At 47.6% G+C, this 26,143-nt stretch overlaps 1 protein-coding gene across 1 annotated transcript in view; it reads right to left on the bottom strand.

Annotated features, from left to right (window-relative positions):
- Positions 1-26,143, bottom strand: part of ncanb (neurocan b) — a 92,477-nt gene that overhangs the window by 11,196 nt on the left and 55,138 nt on the right. Inside the window, exons 9-10 of the mRNA XM_018728090.2 lie at positions 21,429-21,545; positions 6,375-6,488 (exon numbers count right to left, since the gene is read on the bottom strand). Of these exons, the coding sequence (XP_018583606.2) occupies positions 6,375-6,488; positions 21,429-21,545 (231 nt within the window). The remainder of the gene's footprint in view (positions 1-6,374; positions 6,489-21,428; positions 21,546-26,143) is intronic.

A 26,143-nucleotide genomic window follows, 5' to 3' on the forward strand; every position in this document is an offset into this window, starting at 1 on the left:
GCGAACCGGAGCCTAACCCAGCAACACAGAGCGCAAGGCCAGAGAGGGAGGGGACACACCCAGGATGGGACGCCAGTCCATCACAAGGCACCCCAAGCGGGACTCAAACCCCAAACCCACCAGAGAGCAGGACCCGGTCAAACCCGCTGCACCACCGCACTCCCCCCGTTAAAAACAATATTCTGAAATTTCACATGACCATATATATTTACATATCCTTTCCCCCCATCTGTTCACATGCAGTAATTCCACCCTGCTGAGCACCTACTTTGGCGAAATGTGTATGCATGACTGCTTTGAATTCCTCCCTACACTCTCTCACTTCCCTCAAGTGCTTGTCCAATTCAGAGTCCTGGCGGTCCAGAGCCCACCCAGTAAGCACAGGGTGCAAAACCAAGTAGGGCACACCCTGGATGGGCCGCCAGTCCATCGCACTTCTACTATTTCAGTATTCACCAAATGCTCTAGACTGGCATGATTCTGAAAGCCCATAGCAGATGAACCATGATCCAAAGGATAAGAACAGGCCATTTTTTAAAAAATATACTGGGCTTCTTTCACAATGGCTGCAGCACTATGACAACATGAAACATAAGCAAGTTTTTATGCAGCGTGGGCTGTTTAACGGAGAAGCGCACCCAGGGTGCCGGACCTTTACGAGACGCTGTGGGCTTATGCCATATTACATAAAATAGCCACTTACTAGACGCAAAAGTGATTTAAATAGCTTACATTTTAGGCTCTGCACCTTAATAAAGCTGGATATTTGCTGAAGCATCTAAGATTAAGCACCCGGCTCAAGGATATTACCGCAGAATCCCCTTCTCTGCGGATTTGAACTGGCAACCTTTCTTAGACACGTGTCCAGCTTTCTAGTGATACCTACTGTCCAAGTGATGGCACAGTGCCTGGACAGTATGTCAAGGTGCATGACGGGAAGGCCTAACGCCAGGTTTCAAACTGGCAGCTTGTTCCCCTCGTTCTCATGGGCATTGCCATGGAAACAAGCGTGCGCAAGATGACCGTATCACCCGAGACTACAGGCCTACGGCCGAATATAGACTGCAGCCCTTCTCTGCGGTCCTTCGTTCCGCACCTGTTCTGTTCATACTTACAGAACAGTTTTAGCACACAGCAGTATGGTGACACGAGAAATGGTGCTGCTCCCTCGAATTGCCTGGGCTCCGTGTTTCGACGTATATTTGGATCCGGCAATTTCCATGCTCTCCCTGCGTTCATGTGTGTTTTCTCCCACAGTTCATAGAAACGCGTTTCAGGAGAGTTAGAAAATCTCCGTCGCCTCTGCCATGCGAATGCGTGCGGGAATGCGTGCGATTGCACTGGGATGGACTGCCGTCCTGCCCAGGGTGCGTTCCGTCTCCAGGCCAATGTGTCCAGCACTTCGGATCGCTGCGACCCTCCATTGGGACCGACGGCTGTCAACGGCGTTTGAGCGAATTTCAGAACAAAGAACATAGAGGATGAATAAAGACACACAGCTATGCTGAAAATCAGTCTCAGCTGGGATGGTTCCAAGTTCCAGCAGCAATTCCCTTTTCTTCCCCAAAATTTAAACAAGTAGCGCTGATATTTTTTCCGAAGTGCCTTTGACGCAAAATGGTGAGTGTGCAAAATCATTGACAGATCCAGGCTGCGTGGGTTTGAAAAGAATAAGTAAACATCTCTGACAAATACATGCAAGTCCACAGCTAGGGGATTTATCCTTATATGACTAATATTTTTTCTTGCTGTGGCTTTAAGCCCTGATTTCCACAGCTCCACTCTTTTTGCACTTTGAGCCTGCCAATAAAATTGTCAACAGTCTCGCTGCTGCGCTATTGACTAGACTGAGAACTGGAACATCACAGCCTTCGCATTGGCTTAAGGAGGGAAAAATATGGAGGCGATAATGACGAGCGCTTCGAAAAAGAGAATTTGGTGGACGCCGCAAAAAAAAAAAATCCAATCAGAGCGGATTATAAATGACCGTGTGCCTTGTTCCATCTCATTACCTGGAGACCTGACATTTCCGCACAGCGCTGCAGCGGAACAGCGGCGGAACAATGGACAGGACAGTGGCAGATATCTGATTGTGAACGACAGACATGCTGGGAGTGAGAGAGGAAAGTAGAGAAGGAATGAAGGAGGAAGAGATCGTGTGGGGAGTGGTGGTGGGGGACGGTCTGTCTTCCTTGGCCTCTGCAGTTAGAGTCCCCCCCCAAACCAGCCCTGCACGACTGAAACGAGCAGCTGCTTGTTAAGGCCGATTCAGGCCGACAGGACGGATGCCTTCGTCCTCGCGGCTCTTCTAGGAAACCTGCAGGCTGCCGCTGGGAGCTCTGTTAGCAGAGGCAATTAGGGGTGGTCCGCAATGAGGGGGAGGGGGTGCTCAGTGAGCTGGGCGGGCGACACGCCCCTCATGGATCCACAGTGCTGCTGGGAAGGTTTCCCCCCGCAGTCACTTCCTTCTTTCTCTCAGCTCCATCTGCTGCTTCGGCACCACACAACAATGCGGCATCAACGCAGACGCAGAGGACAGGATTTAAATCAGGGAACATCTTTGATTAGAAATTGTGAGAAAAGCAAACGTGTAACCCCTTTGCATTAACGCAAGAGGCCTTTTTCCCCCTAAACGATTTGGAGAATTCAGATTCATCTGATGCTTTTCTCTAAAGCAGCTTGTAATTATTTGCCTATTTATACATCTGGGCAATTTAGAGTTAGTGTGTTGCTCAAGGCTGCTACACCTGGTGGTGGGATTTGAGCCAAAGCCTTGCGGTTTAAAGACAGCACCTCAAAGCATTACACAAGAAGCTGCCCTGTCAAATGGTAGCTGGACAGAAAACATCCATCCATTGTCAACAGCTGCTTGTCTTGAGCGGGGTCGTGGCGAGCTGGAGCCTAACCCGGCAACGCAGGGCGCGAGGGGGAGGGGACGCACCCAGGACGGGACGCCGGTCCGCTGCACGGCACCCCAAGCGGGACTCAAACCCCAGACCCGGCAGAGAGCGGAACCCGGCCAAGCCCGCTGCGCCGCCGTGGCCTCGGAAGGAGCTACAGCGAGTCTAAAAATGTAGACATCCATTTATAGTCAGTAAATCTTCATCATGTTTAATAGCATCAGAAGGAACCAGAATAATTCAACAGCGTTTTCTGCTGAGTCAAACGACAGCGGCTGCCACTTAGGGAGTGAATGAGCAGGCTGACAACGTCCTTCAGTCACTCGCACCTCGCTAGTGAACTCATGTGTCCGGCTTCACCTGATGGTGATGGGGCTCTTTTCCTGGCCCCCATGATCACTTGTCCAACAGTTACTGACAGCCACAATACTTTAAAGGTTCGGTGTTGCACTGTCCAAAACCTCAACCTGAGTGAAACTCTTACCACCAGCCTGGGTACATTTCTCCAAGGCAACTTAAAATGTTAAGGTTATAATTATTTACCCATTTAGACAGCTGAGTAATTTTACTGGAGCAATTTAGGGTGAGTACCTTGCTCAAGGGTCCTACAGCCAGAGGCAGAGATCAAACCTGCAACCTTTGGATGCAAAGGCAGTAGCACTAACCTCTCTACACTACCAGATGTCCTAGGGTATAAGTCAGCATGTCTACCGAGATCATCAGAGGTGGTATTAGTAACCTCAGAGCCAATATTTAGGTCATTCTCCACTTATTAATTTATTTCAATGCTCCTTTATTTGTTTTTAAAACCTTAAATATGGGGCCAAAGATACCAAAGATACGATGACTGTGTCTTAAATGGCACAAGTGGATTAATATGTGTTGTAGAGCTCTTAATTAATATAAACCAGCAATAAACTGGTTTAGTTAGCAGCCGATTTCATAAGGGCAGTATTAGATCTGATTAAAATAAGTCTGACTGAATAATGGAGACGTTTAAAAAAAGACCATGACCATTTTTCATATACGTGTAATAACAATAAGGAAGAGCAAAGCCGCACAGTTTCTATTCCTATTTCCTGACATCGAATAAACCTGAAAGGAGTGCTGCAGTATACACACAGTTTGAAATCACTTGTCCTGGCGAAGCGGAGCTTAACCCGGCAACACAGGGCGTAAGGCTGGATGGGGAGGGGACACACCTAGGGTGGGATACCAGTCTGTTGCAAGGCACCCCAAGCAGGTCTCGAACCCCGGAACCCGCAGAGAGTGGGACTTGGTCAAACCCGCTATGCTGCCGCACCCCCTGCACTATACGCTATACACATATATGCTGTGTGTGCAGATATCATAATTTTGGATACCAAAACCCTATTTCCCATCAACCTATTTCTGTGTTTCGGAGGGGGGGTGTCATGGTAGATGCTGAACTCATTTTTAGCAAACGGGAAGTTTCCTGTCTTTGGTCTTATGAAAGACAAGAGTTGCAGCAGTGCAGAAAATGTAATTTGCGGACAGTGACACCATGGCCAAAAGCTTTATATATCGGGATGCACAAAGATCAGTGCAGAAAACAGAGACTGCCAATGGTGTGTCGGGTGGTAAAACAGATATCAGTCTAAACCATGTCGCTGAAAAATACCTGTACGATTTGAATGAACATTTAAAAAACACCGAAGCAAGCAGTTAAGGAACAGGGGGACTAGCTAGTGTATAAATAAATTAATGTTCCTGTTACAAAGGCATCAAAAGGTGTTGATTAATTCATTGACCGAGTGATTCGAACATATCCCAACCGAAAGCAGCTGCTGAAGTGTTTTCTTGGAAACGTAGCAGACCAGCATTTGATGCTGATGAAAGTGGGAGGACCGCCCCAATGGGTTTTCATTTCCCCGCTTCCCATATGTGTTGAATTCTTTCCAGCCACATTAGGTTATGCGTTACGGCTACTTGACAGGTTTACTGAATAAACCTATTAAGAGCTCCAGCAGTCTCTGCAGAAACAAGCTGTCTAGGCGAGGACAAGCATTAGAAAACTGAAAACGTGGGCAACACAGAGCTCTCTTTCACAAGGGAATAGGCAAGGAAAATATTGACTTAGCTGGAACCACACTCTCCTTTAATTTCTTTTAAGAAAATTACAGTGATTTGCTTTGAATACATAAACTCGGCTCCTGTGACAATCTAATATTGCAATCAAACCACAGAGTTAAGTATTTTGATTTTCAAAGTGCAGCTTCATTAAACCATGGAGAGTTTTGCACCAGAGTGGAGGTTCGCACACATTTTCTCACATGCGTCTTTAATAGTGCATTCCCTCACTTATTAAACAGTAAGGGCAACAGTCAATGGGGACCAGAGCCTACTGGCCCATGAGGATTGTGAAGATGCTGGGGTGTCTTTGAACTTAGCATCTTCACAACCCTTGTCTTTCTTTGCCCATCTGGCCACCATAATCGCGAGGGGTCCGGTCCCGATCCGAGAGGAAGCACGCACGTCACCGGTTAAACGCACGAGTACGCCTGGGCAATACTGGTATGGGACGAACTGGACAGAAGAGGGAAAGCAAATGAACCCACAAGAGTTCTGCATCTCTGGGAACTGCTGCAGATGAGTTGGAAAGACATGGCCTCTGGTTAGCTTCTCAAAGCTGTTAAGCAAATGTCTCAAAGAAAAAGGTAGATTCAACAAGTCTTTTGACTATTACTCTATTTCCTTTCCAAATCTCACATGTCATGTTTATTTGCATGCACCCCCTACTTGTACCTTTTTGGGGAAACTGAAGGAAGACTTTGGAGGGTTCTGTTAGGTCACCGCCACTACCTATTGTCACCTGCTTACTTCCAGTAGGTATGTAGAGCGATTTCTCCCTTTTTCAAACTTTAGTTGGCATGAGATCAATAACAAGGTCCTCGCTGCTACACCACACCTCTCTAGACTGTGAATGCAAAGAGGCTTTTAGGACCATAGTATTTACTTTATAGGGCATACTGCAAGGCTGGCGAGGGAAAGAAATAGGGCCCTGGTGGAGAGCCACAGAATGCCAGTGAGATATGGCCCATCTCAGCACGATCCCCTCACACCATTCAAAGACCTGTACGTTGTATCCTGGAAAACAATAAGCTGCTCTGGTCCTGTGTATTTCTTCACGGACTGAGCACTTTGTTTATTTCAAGTGCCTGTTTTTGCGGCAGTTGAGGCAGGCTGAACAAAGAAACACTTTAAATCCTGCGGTAACCGTTCAACTGCTAGAAGCCTTGATGGTTATTTACTCCAGACTCATACAGCCAGAACCCATTAGCAGTTACTGAGTGTTTCCTTGACAAAGACTGGTATCACTCATGTACTGAAAGGACTATGATTTGTAGAGTTCAGCAGAGTGCAGGTGTTCTTACTTCTCTTGTGTCTTTTTCGCATTTCCCTTTGTCCCTGGAGTTGCCGTGGCAAAGCAGCAGGGTGTTATTGTTTGTTTACCTTTCTCACATGTGACTCCTCCGTAACTGGGAAGACACAGACAGACAAAGGAATCGATCTCGTCGATGCAGGTGCCTCCATTCTGACATGGGTTTGACTGGCAGTCATCAATATCTGGACCAACACAGAAAGACACACAGGGACAGCACAGAAGAAGGGTGTGAGTTTTAATGCATCTCGTATTCAATGTCTTTATTTTATTCATTTTCACCTTGCAAGGTGATGCATTCCACATTTTACCATTAAGGAGATTGATGTTTTTGAATAAAACACTGCCCACGGTGCAATTTTATGAAATGTCCCACTTAAAACATTGATTATTTCATTCAGTGCATGGATTACAAGAGCAATGGCTGAGGTTTGCTGATCTTAGTGAGGCCTTCTAAACACCTATTTCAGATTCAGCTGGAAGGTTTAGCCGAACACATCCTAGAGGAGGAAGGTCTCTCCGGCCAACAACTGAGATACCAGCTAAAGGGTTTAAAGGTGTTTTATGCAAACATAATGTGTCCATACAACTTTTTCACTGGAGTCCCTGCAGTGGCTAATCTGCATATGCACCCGAGCACTCCATTGAACAAAATACTTCCACCAACCGAAAGCTGATTCCAAACTTCCACACAAAGAAGCAACAGAGGCCATAGATCTCCTCCTTGCTAATAAAGGAGTCCTCCATCTCCCTCAGATGTTTTAACTATATTTCTCAGCTGATATGGACTGGAGGGCAAAATCAATTAGAATCACAGCCGGCATCCCAGAATGCTTTGCCTTCGAACCATCTGAGGGCCTCTCCTGAGTCCAGGCAAAAGGGTAGCAGGGTGGTTTATGGCAAACATAAGTTTAAAGATTCCTCAAACCTGGAGGATCACGATTCCCTGCTGCTTGGATTAATGGGCTTTTAGCGAGTGCCTGTTCACACGCACATGGTACATGCACCTCTTTACCACACCGCAACATACAGGAGAGGAACGATGAGCAGAAGTAGAGATTTTCCCACAGTCAGAGATGGAGGATGGTGTATCGCGTAATTCCACAGTGGCCAAGGCCAGGAACCTGTCTACCTTTATCCGACATCAGTCGAATGAGGACAAGTGACTGGGCCACAGATGTCTTCAAACCCTGGCAGGAATCTCTGAAGCTACCCCCTTCTCCCAAAACCCTTAGCAGAGCACACGCATTAGGCATTTTGAGAGCTTTCAGCTCCCTCACCTTAAGTTAGGTCTCCACTCTCAGAAGACGCAGGAGGACTCAAAGAATAATGGCAGCGAGAAAGCAGTGAGGACAGTCAGAACCAGAAGAGGGGCATTTCACGGCTAAAGCCCATAGAGCGTCATGCTACACTAGTCCACTTCTGCTGGATAATTAACACATCTGTGAGTCACACTTCTATAATCAGACCTGGTGAACTGGGGTCTCGAAAAGCAACAGGCAATATGACATTTGACCTGCGGCGCTATTCTAAAAAAGTAGCCAACAGTACGTTTAAACTCGTGAAAACGGACCAAAGCTGTCCGAATTAGCACAGGGCAGCAGATACAGTCACCAAAAGTTTGCTCTAGTCCCATGTGAATCTTTACCGTAGTACCCTTGAGCGAGGCACTTAACCTGAATCGCTCCCTAAAATGGAAAGATGGATGGATCGATGGATCGATGCAATCAAGTTGAGTCTGACTCATTGCAGCCAGTGAGAAGGTGCTGTAGGTAAGGCAGGGATCAGAAGAGGTTCAGTATTACTTTCTTCCATGGGTGTCTATGGGGTGCCTACGTGAGGAAAACACACAAGCTCCTTATAAACTGTGCTGGACAAAAACACACCCACCAAGCTGCTCAGGAGCTTTGAGGCATCAGCTTTACTCTCTATGCAACCAAGCTCCAAAATATCCAGCTGTAAACAAGTAAATGAGTAAAAATGAGTATAAATTAAAGGTTGCATCAGATACAGGTGGTCCCCGATTTACGATGGGGTTACATTCCCTGAAACACATCATAAGTCAAAAATATCCTAAGTCGAAAATGCATTTAATACACTTAATACACGAGATGCGGATCACTGTCGCTGCCCAGCACCGTGAGAGAGTACACACACACACACACATTATCAGAACCGCTTGTCCCTTACGGGGTCACGGGGAACCGGAGCCTACCCGGCAACACAGGGCGAAAGGCCAGAGGGGGAAGGGGACACACCCAGGACGGGACGCCAGTCCGCCGCAAGGCACCCCAAGCGGGACTTGAACCCCAGACCCACCGGAGAGCAGGACTGCGGTCCAACCCACTGCGCCACCGCACCCCCTGCCCGTGAGAGAGTATCGTTCCGCAAATCGCTTGCCCAGGAAAAAATCAAAATTAAAAATTCGAAGTACAATTTCTACTGAATGTCTATTGCCAGCTCACCATCATAAAGTCGAAAAAATCGCAAGTCGAAGCATTGTAAATCGGGGACCACCTGTAAATATACAATAACTGTAATATAACAATAAATATCATACACAAACAATAAAATACTGATATTTTAATAACTGCAGCACAGTGGCATGGTGCTCTGGTTTCCTTCCACAGTCCAAAGACATGCTGTTCAGGTTCCCCATAGTGTGTGAGTGACAGAGGGAGAGTGTGTGTGTTCCACTGATGAATGGATGAGTGACCCACTGTAAGTAGTGTATCGAGCATCGTGAGTCACCACGGTGAATAATGTGTCTGGGTTGATGACACTACATAGAGTTCATTGGAAGCTGCTTTGGAGAAAAGCATCTGCTAAATAAATGTAAATATTAAAGAATAACAGTATTTTGGAGTCCAGCTGTGCTAAACATTGGCCTCGGAGGGACAGTATCTCTGACACCACTCCAGAATGCAAAGGTGACAAGTTCTACAGCACAGCAGTCTTGTCGTTGAAGAGCTGGCATGTGGACTGCCATACATCACAGAAGGTGCTTTAAGGAAGATCTGAAGCCGTTGTGACAGGACCAGAGCTAGGGAAGAGAAAAAGACCTTACCTTCTTTCATCTAGAAATAGAGCACAGTCTAAATCTGGAAAAAGCCTGACAATGAAGAGCACAAGGAAGACTGCAGACATCTCGAATTAAACAGATGTCTGCAGCTGTCAAACTCCTTAGAACCTGTGACATACAGAAAGCAGTCATCACTGACTGTACTGCTCTATCATGCCTCTTCCACATATCTAAAAGCATCTAACTATCTGTCTCACTGGGACATTTATTACTAACACATATTAAATATTAAAAACAATATGGAAAGTCTAAACATCTTTGAAAACTTTGGCTTCAAAAGTGTCCCCTGTGGAAAGTAATCACAAACACCACCCTTGTTTTTCTTAAAGTGACTGAGACCCAAGTCTCACAAAGAAGATATTACATCACATCAATTCATCTGGGCTTTCAGACAAGGAGGACTAATTGAGGTGGTCTTGAAATGAGCAGATATTTATTCCCTAAAAGCATGAGGAGTTTTTCCTCATTCTGTTCTACTTTAGTCAGCATCGTAAGAAACTCTTAAAGCACACCTTGAACTGAGAATATCCGCTGTTGGACTGTTGCATAAATCAGGAGTACTTTACTGCTGAAGTCGCTCTTTCATTAGGCCTGCACGGTTATACATTACTCATATTTAAATATACTTCTGCTCAGTGTTGCATGGAAGCTCAGCACAGGTATTTTGTTTTGTGTCTTCAACTGTAAGAATTTGATTGCCTTCCAGTGATGGGTCAAAAGCATTATTTTGACATTTTATACAGCATCGGCTTGGATTCCTTTCTGGCTTTCAGTTCGGTGAAAAAAAAAAAATCTTAGCAAAGTGCTTTGTGTAAAAAATGCTGTTCCAAACAAATTTTGATTGACTGAAATGGACTAAATGTGTATAAAGGCTGTAAAACAAGGCTCAATCCACTTAATTGTTTGAGCAGCCGGATGGTACTTCTGCTGCATGGACCTGTCTCCTCTGTAACTTCATCACATCCACATTTCAGAGTGACACTGCTCAGATTTATGCTTTCAATTTCAGCTGTCACAAGACTATTTGTAAACTGGGACTGAGGAAAGCCAAAAACCCATTTCTTACTACAGCATCACGGCAATGAATTTTCATGAAGTTTCCCACCAAATTAAGGCGAGGGGGGGGGGCGAGGGGGGTAACAGAGAAAAAAAAAAAAAACAATATTACCCTTGAGTGATATATTTTTTAACGCAAAGCACAAAAGAATCATAACAGAGTAAGTTTTATTGGTTTTCCTGGGCTCTGGGACTCAGCTGGTACTTAACAAACACAGACTGCATGTGAGGCACAGACAGAGTCCCCTTCATTTGATAAGAAGTGAAAAGCAAAAGGGCAGCTTGGGGCGAAGTGGTTAAGGTTATGCATTTTGGAATCGGGAGTCTTACACAGGACACTGCAGCCGTCTTACATCATAAATATCTGCAGTTGTATAAATGGATGAGGTTTTCACTTCGACTAAGGCATTGTCACGATGAAACGGCACGGAAGGACCCAAGTGCGGGGTCGTTCGTCTGGATTCAGAGGATCAGGCAAGTTGCTCTCGGTATCGGGGACAGGCGGAGGGTCGGTCGATCGGCGGTCGGGGTCAGAGTGGGAATCCACGGGCGAAGTCAGGAGACGAAGCGAAGAGTCGGTCGAACGGCGATCGGAGTTGAAACGAAGATCCGTGGACGTGGTCGAGAAACAAAGCGAAGGATCAACAACCGGAGAACGTGAACTGAGAACTGGAGATGAGCGAGGAGTCACAAGGAAGGGCGGTTGTCTCTGACAAGATTCCGCAAAGGTATGGGAGCTGAGGAGGGTCTTTTAAAGGGTGAGTGGTTAATCTGGTGCTGGAGCAGAGTCAGGTGTTGTCATTTGAGATGTGGGCGTGGATGTGACAGGCATATGAGGATGGCGAGGATACAATGTCAAAGTAACATACTCTTGGATACCTCCTGTCTATCATGGAATGTCTGACTTCTATTTCTGAAGGCTGGGAGGAAATATGTGTCATGGTGCAATATTGCAGACCTACTGACTCTTATGACTGATCACAGAAACAGGCCATGCTAGTTTCTACGAAAATCTCTTCCTAAGAAATGTTACTTGGGTGTTCATAAGATTTTGGACTCATTATTATTGTCTTCTTTGTTGTTGTTGTTGTTGTTGTTGTTGTTCTTCTTCTTCTTCTTCTTCTTCTTCTTCTTGTATCATAATAATTTCATTGGTTACCTTTTGCAAAACTACTAATTTATACAGCTGGCTGCAGCCAGTGGAGTACCTTTCTCAAAGGTACAACACCAGAGCCTATACTAGCACTAGGAACTTACAACCCAACCTGAAGTCACAGCTCCTAACAAGTCCTTGTAAACATCTGTGACCCACAGAGGAACCGGCAACTTGATCCCTAACCCTAAGGGACAACTGGTAGCATAGCAGTAACAGCTGCTGCTTTTGGACTCGCAGGTTTGAATCCTACCTCTGGCTGCAATTCACTTACATGAGGTACTTACCCTAAAATACTCTAGTAAAACTACCCATCTCTATGAATAACTAGGTAAACATTGTAAGTCACTTTGGAGGAATTTGAGTGATTTGTTTGGGGCAGGGGTGGCGTGGTGGCGTGGACCAGGTCCTGCTCTCCGGTGGGTCTGGGGTTCGAGTCCCGCTTGGGGTGCCTTGCGACGGACTGGTGTCCCGTCCTGGGTGTGTCCCCTCCCCCTCCGGCCTTACGCCCTGTGTTGCCGGGTAGGCTCCGGTTCCCCGCGACCCCATATGGGACAAGCGGTTCTGAAAATGTGTGTGTGTGTATGTGTGTGTGTGTGTTTGGGGCAGTGTGGTGGCACAATGAGTAGCGCTGCTGTCTCACAGTGCCTGGGTGGTGTGAGAGGATGTGGGTTTGATCCTTGCTCAGTTTTTGTGGAGTCTGCATGTTCTCCCTTTGTCTGTGTCGGTTTCTTCCAGGTGCTCTGGTTTCCTCCCACAGTCCAAAGACATGCTCTTCAGGTTCCCCATAGTGTGCGAGTGACAGAGAGAGTGTGTGTGTTCTGCTGATGTGTGGATGAGTGACCCATTCTAAGTAGTGTATCTAGCAGTGTAAGTCACCTTGGTGAATAATGTGTGTGGGCTGATAAAACTACATAGTATCCATTGTAAGTTGCTTTGGAGAAAGTGTCTGCTAAATAAATAAATGTAAATCCAGCAGTTGACATGTATTTTGGAGCTAGGGGGGCGGGATAGAACTAATTTCAGTTTACGGAGAGGTTTAGCATGGTGTTTATAGAAAAAAGGTTTGGGGCTAATGAATAAATGTATAAATGGTTATGAAACAGAATAGGAAAATGTTTGGGGATTTAAGCACCTTTTGGCTTTATTGTAGTGATTCTACTGCATACCTTCGACAGATCTAAACCAGCTGCCCTATTCATGATTGTTGTAAAGGGAAGAAACCCTGGAAACGCCCTCAGCACAGCAGGAGAGTCCCAGCGTTTTCAGAAAGAGACCTTCAGTAAAGAAAGTTGGGACCGAAGGCACGCAGGCACCAGGCATTAGTGGGAAAGCAAAACTGTGTCCCATGCCCAGCTTCGTTTTTTACCATTTAATGTCGGAAGGATAAATTACACCCTTTCAAGGGAATGCACGTCAACTTGCTGCTGATTGTCTTCGCTGTAATTGCTCTGGCAAAATGTGAATAGCTGTGCCTTTTCAATAAAAAAAGTGCTTTATGGATTGCGGAGGGGAGAAGGTCTGTTCGGGGGAGGAGACAGAAGCCCCGCATAATTGCTCGCATTCCACACATCCTTGTTAACGACCCGAGGAAGCAACAAAACACAAAAGCCCATCGAACATTTACTTAACATAGCGGGGCTGAGGCTGCGACAATGAACGGTATGTTTGCCCTAGAACAAGAGGCTGAGTAAGCAAACAGCCACACAGCGCGGCCTTTTGTGTCGTCTCCGACACCGCCAGTCACGAGTACTGACAAGTGCTCACGACGTGCCGCGATGTCAGGCACGAAAGGGGCCCTCCGCGCCATACTAAACGGTGCCGCTTTTAGCCGAAACCCCATTTCGATCACTTATGGGGATGTCCGTGAACAGCTGAAAGCCAACAAGGAGATGTTTTTATAATGAAATGTGTGAACGCAAGGTGAGATGACAGACTGGGGAGGAGGAGGGGTTGTGGCCCAGCACTGCCGACTCAGTCTTTAGACAGAGCCCCACGCTGGCTGATGTGAAACAGACAAAAAGCAAGACATTTGAAACCTTGCGATCGGCGGACCTCTTTGCTGCGGCATCGGAAGACGACGCCCGATAGAGCCCGCTTGATAAATCATCGTGGAAATTTAAAAGACTCCTTGCTCTTCTCTCCTCAAAGACCGATACACTTCCATTAAAGCACCACTTGTCAAAATCACCTGAATGTCCCTGGATCAATAGGACCTATTCTGGTAACAAAAACAACTTGATGGCTACTGATGCCTATAGGATCGGGGTGAAAAACGGAGGTACCGACACAGCGGAGGGCAACGTGTTGTGTTCGGCTCCGCAGCCACCTTGTGAGCTTGGAACTTAAGAGCCCCTGACCGAGAAGGCAGTAGTTGGGTGGGTTTCTGTTTCTGACAGACTGTGAAGAGGCAGGGGCCGTCGGAGAGCACCCAGCGGCACCAGAGTCCTAATATAGAAAGACATCGCTATTCAAAGGCCAAGAAGTTTGACTGGCTGACGCTGTTTGTCTCTCAGCATGGGACAAAGCGGTTGAGCAAGGTGCTGTTTGTTTTCCATCTTTTGTAAAAACTGAGGGATACGGAGCAGAAGTCTCCCTCCATCCCATAGCTGTCAGCCCCGTTGGCCAACCGGCAGGCTCACGAGGAGCCATCCCGGAACTCATTCCTGGCAAGTCTGACCTTCTGTCGCTCACGTCGGCATCATTTTTCTCCACTACAGCAGAGCAGCTAGGCACGGAAGAGTCGGGGTGCCTGTGCGAATCTCAGATTCCCCTGTACCCTCTTTCAGCATAATCTTGCCATTATCGACATAATCCACAACAGGGTCCTCCAGAGGTGCGCTCGGAATGAATTATGGTCCAGAGTACACAAATACTGCAATATTTATACGGAGCCGATCTGTTCGGGAAAAACAGAGATTTAAAAGTTCTCTCCTCCTTTAAGTATTAATGACACACTTCGGATTCTGAATTAGTACACACTGGAGAAATTGTTTGCTGTAAAGGAGGTTGCTGTCCTTGGTCTCTGACTGTGCCCTTCTTTGACAGGAAACCTAAGGATTCCAAGCAATTTCTTCGTGTTCCACAATGCAGGTCTGGTTTGCTCAGAGGAAACATGGTTATAGTGACAGTGGGCTTTGCGCTTGTCATCAAGCAGGACAGAGATGAGCACAGCAAGAGACCATTTGGCTAAAGAGCAGTTGTACATGGCTGGGAGTCCCCAGTTCCTGATCCACGCCGAAACAGTTCCCAGTCATGCTCTTTAATTTGTGCCAATGTATTTGTCACGCGGAGCACAGGGAGCCGGGACGGCTGAACCCAAGTGCGGCGTTGTTCGTCTGAAGTTGAGGGAAGAGGCAAGTTCTCAAAACCAGGGACGGGCGAAGGGTCGGTCGATCGGCGAACGGGCCGGGAACGAGGATCCGTGGACGTGGTCGGAAAACGAAGCAAAGAGTCAAAAAACCAGAGATTGTGAACAGAGAATAGAGCAAGTGTGTGTGCGAAGTAACGTGAGGAAGGGCGGTTGTCCCAAACGAGATTCCGCAACGGTACGGGAGCTGGAGAGGGTCTTCATAGGGTGAGTGATTACTCAGGAACTAGTGCAGAGTCAGGTGTTGTCGCTTGTGTTGTGGGCGTGGACGTGACAGTATTATTTCTTGCATTGTCTCAACCTTAAGTTAATTTTTGCCTCTGCTATTGTGCTACCGCTGGGCACCAGGTAATGTCACGATTAAGGATACGGTCTAACTATGAAGCAGCCGCTTAGCCAAGTCCAAGGAGAGGGTTTTGCGTTGTATCCTCGAGAAAGGTACGTACCCTGAATTACTCCAGTAAAACAACAAACTGTGTTAGCTGTATTAATGGGAAAAAGTGTCGGACACTTGAGATAAAAGCCTCAGCTGATAAATAATGCATGTAAATATAATGTAAATAACACCGTAAGTAATAAAATGGTAAAGAAAAATCGCCCGCAAGCGGGCCAAAAAATTCCGCCGTACGCAATCACTGTGTGTCACAGTGTCGTTTTGCTGTCTGAACCACTCACGAGTCAAGTGGGAACGGTTCACCGTCTCCATCTGCCCCGCTCTTGGCTCAGGCAACACTCCGCGAGCCCCTGTTGGCGTGATTTATGACAGGACTGCGGCAAGAAGAAGGCCTCCCCTTGCCCCCGCCCCCTGGTGTTCCACATCCACTCCCTCGATCACAAACCACTGTCAGGGAGATAAGAGCACTTCCTCTCCATTCTCAAGGGTTACACCGAAGGCAGGATGCTCAACCCGACTGTCCGAAAAGAGAGTGGAAACAAGCACGTACTCACAAGTGCAACACAACACACCAACAACGACACTGCAAAAGCACACGTGACCAAACGCTCTGCGATAACGTATATGGCAGCTGTGCGTGTGTACAGATGCTTCTCAACTAACGATGGGGTTATGTTCTGATAAACCCATCGTGAGTTGAAAAATCGTAAGCGGAAAAAGAATACGGTACCGCACCTAGCGAGCATCATAGCCTAGCCTAGCCGACCTTCAACGTGCACAGGACATTGACCGTAGCCTACGGCTGGGCAGATTTAAGCAGGAGACACACATGGGCGTTCAGCAGACATGCTGGGATGCGAAAACACAAAATAAAAAAAGGTTTTCAATACAGTATTGTTTACACTCTTTGGCGAGCGTGGTCGAGCGGATGCTGCGGCTCGCTGCCATCGCTCAGCATCAGGAGGGAGTATCGTACCGCATATCTCGAGGGCGGGAACGGATCGAAATTCAAAATTCAAAGGATGGATTCTACCAAATGGGTATCGCTATGGTGCTATCGTAACTTTGAAAAATCGTAAGTCAAATCATCACAAGTAAAGGGGCATCTGCACTGTGTGCACTGTGTGCACTGTGTGTGTACTGTGTGTACTGTGTGTGCTGCATGAGCCGAATCAGTGCACCTTGCAGGTGGTGTTTGTTCCCAGCGTGCACAAAGAACACTTGGCACTGGTCCCTGACATCTTGGGGAATGGCAGCAGATGATATATTCTGGCATATTCCAGAGCAGCTCATTGTCCCCAGCAAGAAGTAGTGGGGGTTTTACACCTGGATGCCACTATCCTCCTATACCTTCAGTGCTGACAGCATGCCTCCAGGTGGATTGTGAGACCAGGGAAGATGGTAATGACTAGGGAGTCGAGCGGGGGGTGTGTGGCATGCTGCAAAAATGTGGCGAGTGGAGACGAGTCTGCACTGGCGCCAAGGGCTGAATTAATGGAGCGTGCAGGGCGGGCGGAGCCAATCATCTGTCCTAATGAACGGGACGGCATGCGAACCTGGCTATCAGTCACCCGGCGACCAGCGCTCAGTGTTGCAGTGTCTCTGCCCACGCGCAGGGCTATCGCTTAAGTTGCCACGAGAGAAATATGTATAACCCTGCTTTTCACACCCTTCTGCTCCATCTCCCTGCGTGAATTCGGGAGGGCAGTTTTTAAATCACAACTTTTCATTTAGCCAACGTTGCTAAATAGCTTTTGTTCCATAGCATGAATAAACTGCATTCGTAATGTGCACTGAATCAGCAGATCGCTGTATTTTACCGCCACCTTCCACTCCCTCTGCTCCCCAGCTTTGATGTCCTCATGGAGATATAAGCAATCTAGCCTCCACGGAAAGGCCATGACACGAAAGGGCAATATACTCTGTGTGCTCTAAAAAAGCAGAAAAAGCGCGAGTCCAGCTCGCATCGTTTTGACGTGTCCAAAAATCTGGATCGCGTGCCAGCTGGACCCTGCCGAGAGCACGGCTCCCCCAGTCCAAAATACAGAGCAGTGCGTGTGAGTTTGTGCGGGGGGGGGGGTGAGAGAGAGGGAGAGAAAGGCAGAAAGAGAGAGGTTAGTCGCTGTGATGTCCGCATCTGTGAGCAAAACGTGGTACTTGACAAAAAGGCCAGCGGGCTGCAGGGCTGCTCTCACCCCTGTCTCTGCAGTGCAGAGCGATTTCCATACAAGCTCTGTACCAAATAACAAGCTGAAGGGGAAAAGAGAAGAACAGGAGTGGCGAGCGGGAGCGAGAGAGAGGGAAATGGAGAGGGAGAGACGGCGAGCGAGGGAGAGCGGGACTATTTGCTTGGAATGAGAAAGAAGGGAGCACAGAAGATAAGGACAGGAACAAAAAAAAAAAAAAATCCCTTAACAACCGAAATCAATAGCGCCAGGTACATCCGTATTATAAACGGAAGTTCGGGGTGTGCTGATACATCCGCATGAGGCTTTTTTATCAAGTTTACCAAAACAATGTCTGAAGCAAGTGGCATTTTTTCGAGCCTTTACCTAATGTCTTTTTTTGTTTTTGGGGAAGGTGTCGGGTGGTGGGGGGGCTTAGCTCCGAGCTGCAATCAAGGGAACCCGCATGCACTCAACTCCATGCACAAATGATGTCCTCATGCCCCGATGCAATGCAGCGATGGCACCCCAACTCAACCCCCCGACGTGGCTGCGCTTTCCTCTCCGGGGTCAGAAGGCCTCTGTGGAGGGAGGACGTTGGCATCGTGGGCCGGAAGACGGTGTCGCACCCGTGCGGCAGAGCTGCTCTTTCTCAGGTGCCAGGTAAGTGAGCGGAGCAGCGGCAATGCAGCCCACTAGGCGGGGCACCGTAATTTCTTCATTATCCATGCATGGCTGGGAGACGCCGGTGTCTCTGCCTCGCGTTCCCTAACCTGCCTTTGTGCTGTGAAGAATACCAAACAGGTGTGCGCACATTTACCTCCTTACTTCTGTTTACGCTTATTTATCTCCCTTCTCCATGTTTATTTGCAGTTCTGTGGGTATTTGTGCTGGGAGGCCAAACAGGCATCCCGTGCTCAGGATTTTTCCCCCCCTCGTAAGCGCTTAGTATGCTCTGTGTATCTGTGCATCTCCGTGTGACCGAAATCCCTCGTACAGTACGGGGGATAAAGGCACACAGGTTCCTCTCGCACTCAACCTTTACCGGAGCGACACCGAAGGGCAAAATCTCGTTCTGCTGAGTAAAACACAAGAGAAGAAGCGCCTTCCTATACGTATCCCCCATCCTGTATCTTTGTCAGAGGGGAGGATCGGGCGCGGTGTTTGGAGCCTGCCGTGTCCGACGGCTGAGCTTCTTACAAAGGTCAGGCAGCGCTGCAGCGTCTGAGCAGTGCGGTAACGGAGATGGAGATCGCGGTACGAAGACGCCCTCCGACCTCTCTCCCTGCAGCCGTCTTAGTGCGGCCGCCTGCAGCCCCGTTTCCAGGTGCGCTCCCACACCCGCCGCACCTTCCCTCCGCCTGCGTTTCTGCCCTCGGGGTCGGTGTGAGCTTCTGTTCCTCATGAATGTTTCATTCCCTCAGCGCAGAAACATGGACCGTCCTTAATGCATTATGCAAGGATCCTAAACACTTTTTTTTCCCCCAGAAATAATTGCAAATACAACTTTAGTCCCAGCGACTGGCTTCCAGGGGATTCTCACTTCAACACACCTATTCCGCCTAAACCATCACATTCCTCAAAGGACAATGGAGAAAACAGGATTTTCACACTACAACCAGTACAAGACTAGTGCGGTCCACTGCGGTCACGATTCAAAGATGTGTGGACGACTCATTGGCGTCAGCCAGAGTAGCCATGGGAGCAACAGCAGGCCTGCAAAGGGTTTCATGTCTACAGCACAGAGAAATAATACAACACCACACACACGCAATGGCTGAAGCTGTCTGTCGCAAGTGGGGTCACGGCAAGCTGGATCCCAACCCAACAACACAGGGCATAAGGCTGGAGGGGAGGGGAGGGGACACACCCAGGACAAGACAGCAGTCCATCACAAGGCACCCCAAGTGGGACTCGAACCCCAGACCTGCCAGAGGGCAGGACCCAGCCAAGCCAGCTGCGCCACCGCACCCCCCCCTCCCCATCCAAAAACCGGAAATAAGTAATTGAAACAGAATAATGACAGACTGTCCCAAGACAAAACGTCTGTAGTGTCAATGTGGGTCACAAAAACCATCCTTGTTTTGCATGATTTATGGATAACACAATAGAAATATAGCAGCGCACTGATACTCAGAGTATCATACAGATCTTAAACATGCTTAAAAGATTTTTAAAGCTCTCCAACTAATTTCACACCTCACTACTCGTTCTGATCCCGTTAACCCCCAAAAAGCAGGATTTCTTGTAATAAAATGTGAAACGCATATTTATTTAGCCTTTATAAGTTCCACTCTGTACGAAAGCGGAGGAGTTTAACAAAGTGTGTTTAACGATCACACTTGTAAGGGAACCCTTTCTTGGCCTCTCGACCCTCGTCTTCCAGCCCATTGTCTCCTGTGTGATGGAGTTCTTCACCTCTGACCTGTTTGTGAAGCATCTCTGACCTCCCTGACCTCCTCGTGACAACAGCTGGTGTCCAGTGAGCGATGCTCATCTCCTCCTATTTGCACTTCTGCACGGCTCCACATTCGATGTAGCTCCTGCCTAGCGCACGTTAAGCATTTCTTCTGCCCAACAGACCGGAAAAACACAGAAGCTTCGCATATACACACCCTCTTTCACCCTCTTCACCTGATCCTTGGGCAGAAAATGCAGTATGTAGTATTCCTCCTCCCGCTCTGCTTCACCTCCCGTCCCACGTGCTCCCTCACCTCCCGTCTGCTCCATACTAATTTCACATGGCAGGAATACAAGACTCGAAACCACAAACAAATCAGACACTACAGCATCACTCCTTCCATCTCCAGCCTGTCAGCTGCAAGAAAAGGTGACCCTCCCTGCCCAGCTGAAGAAGCGGCAATGCCAGGTACCTGCAGCGACCTCCTCAATATTCATCGTGTCACTCAAACCCTTGTTTTCCCAGAGCAGCACCATCTTCCGGTGCAGAGATTCAGGCTACACCGCTCAATCAGGGCGTTTCATTTTGGCTTTTACAGATTGCATACGCTGCAAAATATCATAAAAACGTGAAGGAAAATTGTGAGCGGAGAATCAAGTCAAGGTTTAATTTAAACCGGAAAGTACAAGGTACCTCGATTTCGCCGTTTGTGACTCTAGTATCACCCTCAAACTCACAGTGTGAGTTTTAAAATCCTCCACGCTCTCTAAATGACCCACAAGTCGCTTCACTGCTATGACAACCCAACTTCGGTGGATTATTAAATTAAATTACCATAACACTTGACGCCTGGTGTGCATCAACATCTCTCCGGGGTGCTGAAATGTGAAACGAACTTGAAAATTGCAGGCGGCTCGGGCATTAAACTTTATGCCAGGAATGACTGATGCGACATTGAAAATGATCTCATCGGGCAGGTCTGGCAGGATTATTCTTGTCAGTTTTGGAGCTGCCATGTAGCATCAAAGCACATGCACATTTTTTTTTAAATCTTGGCTGCGAAGGCTGTCAGAGCAAGAGAAGAGATACCATATCGTGGTACAAGTGTGAACCGGTTAAAAGGGGCGGCAAGAAGATACGGGAAATGGGATGGCGTGTTTTTTGAGTTAGAACCGCTTTACAGCCGTTCACAGATCAATTACTTTGCAGACCATTCTTACCCTGTTTAACTCCGGGGATGGAAATCAGTGCATGTGTGTGTAGTGTATATAGAGAGAAATGCAGTAGCGATGTGATCAGTGCTGCCTTTATTCTACTTAAGAGTAATATTTTACATTTATGACTGACAAACAAATATGTAATGATGGTAATGATGGTGGTGATTATCAGGATAACAATTTACACACCTCAATGAAAAGGGAGACGAGGGTTTTGCAGCCAAAGTGCACCCAGGCGGGCTCTTAGCCCAATGCCCTCTGACCCCTGACCCTTGATTATGCCTCACCAATCTCGCAGCTCTCCCCAGAGTAGCCTTGCGGACAGTAACAGCTGTAGCCTTTCCCCTCGGACAAGCAGTTCCCTCCGTGCAGGCAGGGGTTGGTCTGACAGGGGTCGTCCTCAGCTGCGGAGTGGGGGACACCAGCACAGAGCATGTCAGCTGTAAACCCAGCAGCCCAGGAAAGGTTCACCTCATACACATGCTTGCGAGAAGACCCCGTGTGGCACCAGCTTGGCTGGAGCGTTCGTCCGCATAAACACGGAGAGAGGCCGCTGTCATCTGCTGCTCATCCGCTAGTAAAGTAAAGATGTGACCGAAGAGAAGGAAGAGTGAAAGAGCGAAGAGCGCCGCCCTTTAACGGCCCATCCCTTACATGACCACGGAGAAGGTGGATGAACCAAAACCCATCTGCATGACTTTCAACAAACTGACAGATAGGAAGGCGCGCTGATGGCCCATAGCTCATTGAGATGGATGCACGGTGAGGAAGGACAATGCAAACCGCTCTGTTCCGCTCATGAGATGGCCCTTGTAAATAATGAGATCATTATGCAGTCAAAGTCAGAGAAGGGACCTCTTCATTTCGTACATTACTGTGCTGTCTAATGTTACGTACACATAATTTTTTCAGAGGCAGAGAAAACTTTCTTTGAGGACAAACGGTGCGATAGAACAGATTGTGCTACAATCAGCCCAACTTTTGCGAAGGCACATTTACAAAGATGATGCATTACATTTTTATGCATTGAGAAAGCGATTAAGTACTATTTTACGATCCACTAGCAACAGATTTACGGTTTAAGACATAATTCGATAATGCATAAAATACACTGTATTTGGCCATATTATAAAATGTGCCTTATTGAGTAATATGAGGCGTGTGAGACAAACTCACCATATGCTAGGGAACAGCATGTGGAGACTGGGGTACTCAAAGCTGTTGTGAACGTGTGGCAATATGTGCAATTTCCTGAGAGGCTGCATTTTGCACCACAGATAAACCAGCTGCAAAAAGTGTACAGAACATGGCCAAGTAATACTCACAACGGGGAAGGAAGAAATAAGGACCAAATGCGATCACCGCAGAGATTGGATGCGTTCCGTTATGACCGGCCCGTGCCACACTATTCTTTCTTAAACATATGTCCCACAATGTAGAGAAACACACACACATTTTCTGAACCGCTTGTCCCATACAGGGTCACGGGGAACCGGAGCCAACCCGGTAACACAGGGCCTAAGGCCAGAGGGGGAGGGGACACACCCAGGACGGGACGCCAGTCCATTGCAAGGTACCCCAAGCGGGACTCGAACCCCAAACCCCCTGGACAGCAGGACCCAGTCCAACCCACTGCACCCCCTTCTAAAGAAATAATTATTTTACAAGAGTGTTTGTGAGCTAAATATACCCAATGTGATGAGTTAAATGTAAAGGACTTGACTTTACTCCTGATTTTTTTCTTTCTGGTATAGATCGCACCCAACACAGGTAAGTCTGTGAGCACTTTGCGTTTTTACAAGAATTGCTGATCAACCCAAAAGGTTATTAATAATAGTACACTTTGACCTTTAGGGTAGAATTAGTTGATGCTGTCAGAACACATTTTACATGCACTAGAGTCACACTTCATTCCAGACAGCAAAACTGGTAGAGCTGTGGTTGGAGCAGCTGCCTTTGGACCTTGTGGTTGCATGTTCAAATCCCACCTTTGGCTGTAGTAGCCCTACACAAGGTACTTACCCTGAACTGCTCCACTAAAGTCACCTGGCTGTTTAAACAGGTAAATAACTCTAAGCTGCTTTGGAGAAGAGGAAGTAGAATTCCTAGAGGTTCAGCAATACACTGTGTTACTCATAGGACAAGAGAAATGACTGAAATCCAGTGCCTTTCTAGAGAATGTCATTAATGGTGCGCTACACAAAAACTACAGTTTCACTTATGACTTGTTCAAACACATGCCGGAGACTGGCTGGGGGACATTTTCATTTATGGCTTACAGTAAAAAGATTTGATCACCTAATCCAGTTTAGTGAAAGTGATCAGAAGACATCAAGATACAAACTCTCCAGCTGCACCAACACTTTTCATAATGATTTAAAAAAAAAAAAAAATTTAATGCTTGTCCTGGGTGTGTCCCCTCCCCCTCCAGCCTTGTGCTGTGTGTTGCCGAGTCAGGCTCCGGCTCGCCGTGACCCCGCTCAGACTGGGGCCGGCCACCCAGTGAAGGGACACTGATTTACTTCTCAGTCAGTTAGTCACACATTATTATGCACAAACGGGGTTCTGTTCCTTTGTCATCTGTGAACATAGAGGCGGCTGCTGGGGACGACTTTAAAAAAACACACTCATACCAGACATTCACGGAGGGAGGCAAACACAACCCTTTGTGTACATTCTATAGAGCTATTGCATAGAACTCAGCCTAAAAAAGCAGGCATTCCGTTCATTCTGTTTAGCCGCATCAAGCCATCGTTCTTGAGTCTCCTTTTCATTGAAAAAAATCAGACAATGTGACGGAGGGTGTGCAAAAGAGAGCAAATAAGAGATAAAGCATGCATGTAAGAGAGAGAGAGAGAGAGAGGGGGGAATAAGAGAAGAGACAGAGATGAGGGTAAGGGCCGGCTCACACCGCTGCTATCACACAGGTTATAAGGGTGTTTCTGCCTTGTGCTCCCAGCTTAAGATTAACTACAGTTCACTCTTAAAATAGTGGCAACTCCCCCCCCTTCCTTCCCCATCTCCACACGTCTCCAGTTCTCTCTCCATATGCACGGCTCAGCTGCGCGAGGCGCTCGAGGGCCTCCGCACCCATAGCGCTTATCTTAGTTTTTCTCCTCCTCGGATAAGAATGCGCACAGTGACTCTGCGGGACAGCGGTTCGCTTCCTTCTGTGCCCGTCTTCACTGGGTGTGTGTGTGCTGGATACCGATGAGGCCTCCAGTGTGCTTCCAGTGGGGGTGAGGTGAGGGGGACGGGGGAGGCGTTGGGAGGAGGGAATGGGATGCATCACGTCTCCAGTGGGGTTCAGTGCAGGCCTGTACGACTCGCGCTCAGCCCTGCGGCGCCCCGCTGGGGTTACTCCTGCTCTCCCCCAGGAAACAGCGTTTGCAGCTCAGTTTTGGAGGTGGAGTATTTGTTTTTTCTAGTACTCTTTATTACTGTGGTAGCGAATAACTTACTGAGCAGTCAAATGCTTCTTGTACTTTTTGCCTAAGTCTGTGAACAAAACTTTCCCATATACACACACACACACACACACACACACACACACACACACACAGTTGGTCTCTACCATCTCTCTGCTCCATCATTCCAAGAATTACTGAGCCTTGTAATAGGTTCCTGGAGACAAGGATCATGCATTTTCTTTTTCAAACACATCTCTACAAGCCAGATAAGCTATTGCCCCAGTAATGGAGAAGGTCCCAGAAAGGGATAAGCACAGTATTTTCAGCATATGCTCCACAACACAAACCCCTGAGCAACCCGGTGAGGTTAAACTGTAACAGCATTCGGGCGCCGAGGACCGGGAATATTCAAAGGGGACGATGTGCAAAGTCTAGTCTCTGTGCAGAACTTCCGATTGAAATGTAAGCATCCAGGCTGAAATATTCAAGCACTCCATGAGTTCAAAGCTTTAGTGACTTCACAAAGCACTACCAGAAAGAGAAAAGTACCCCAAGCCACGTTCACTCTGACACCAGCACATTTTGTCCCTTTGTATCACTTCTGTCTAGGCTGGCACTTATTCATGGAGCTAAAAATGAAATCCAGGTGTACATGTCAACAGTGACAATGCAAGGAGAGGAGGGATGTGATACCAAATGTGCTGAAACGGGTACTCGAGCTGCTGTGACTGATCCGAAAATGAGCGCAGGTGAGAACCGCGGACCAACCCGGGACTGTAAAATTAGTTTGGAGCCCAGCAAAACTGAGTGCCTGCAACCCGGCCCAGTTTACCTTCGCAGAATAACGTTGATTGAAGAGTCCAACTAGGACCCATAGTTTCTGCTACACTGACTAGAATTCAATCCTTCGAAACCAGAGAAGAATTATGGAAGTCTTATAGGCCCATGTGGATTCTGGTTCTTCTTGCCCTGACTCAACCCCTTGGGTGCCTGTCTAACTCAAGACGTTAGAATGCATGAAGAGGCTGCACTTGTGGTTCAGCTGTCTGTAACGGAGTTGCTCTTGCGGTTCCCTCAGGGTGACTGCAGCGGAGATGTGGCCTCGGAACGGTGTTTGCGAGCAGCTCGGCCAACTGGGCTGAGGACAGAGCAGCAAGTAGCGTCACGCCGTTGCAAGGCAAACGCCAGGTCCGGTGCTACGTGTGATCGATGGCACCTCTGTCGTCCTCATCTGCCACCTTTATTGCTCTCAAAATTCTCTGCATGCCTTCATGCGTGTTAAGGACCAAACCTAAGTGTGGAGAAAAGACCGTTGGCCGAAGCAGACGTTGGACGAAACGGACGGTGAGATGTTCTTCTTATTCCCTTTGATGTGTAACTGCACTTTGCTATACATAACAACCCAATTTCAGTGAGAACTATATCTCAACAGGCATTAGTCTGTTTATGTGTATATTACACAGCTGCCACATAATGACCTCATTTCACCCAGAACTTAACCAGCTGTTGGCTACTCAATGGGTGTGTAATTCAAGGCCATTGAATTGTGATGCATAGTTAACCGTTTCTGCAGCCCAGTCTCTGCTGAAAAA

Source organism: Scleropages formosus, chromosome 9, assembly GCF_900964775.1.
Source record: "Scleropages formosus chromosome 9, fSclFor1.1, whole genome shotgun sequence".
NCBI classification, from domain to species: domain Eukaryota; kingdom Metazoa; phylum Chordata; class Actinopteri; order Osteoglossiformes; family Osteoglossidae; genus Scleropages; species Scleropages formosus.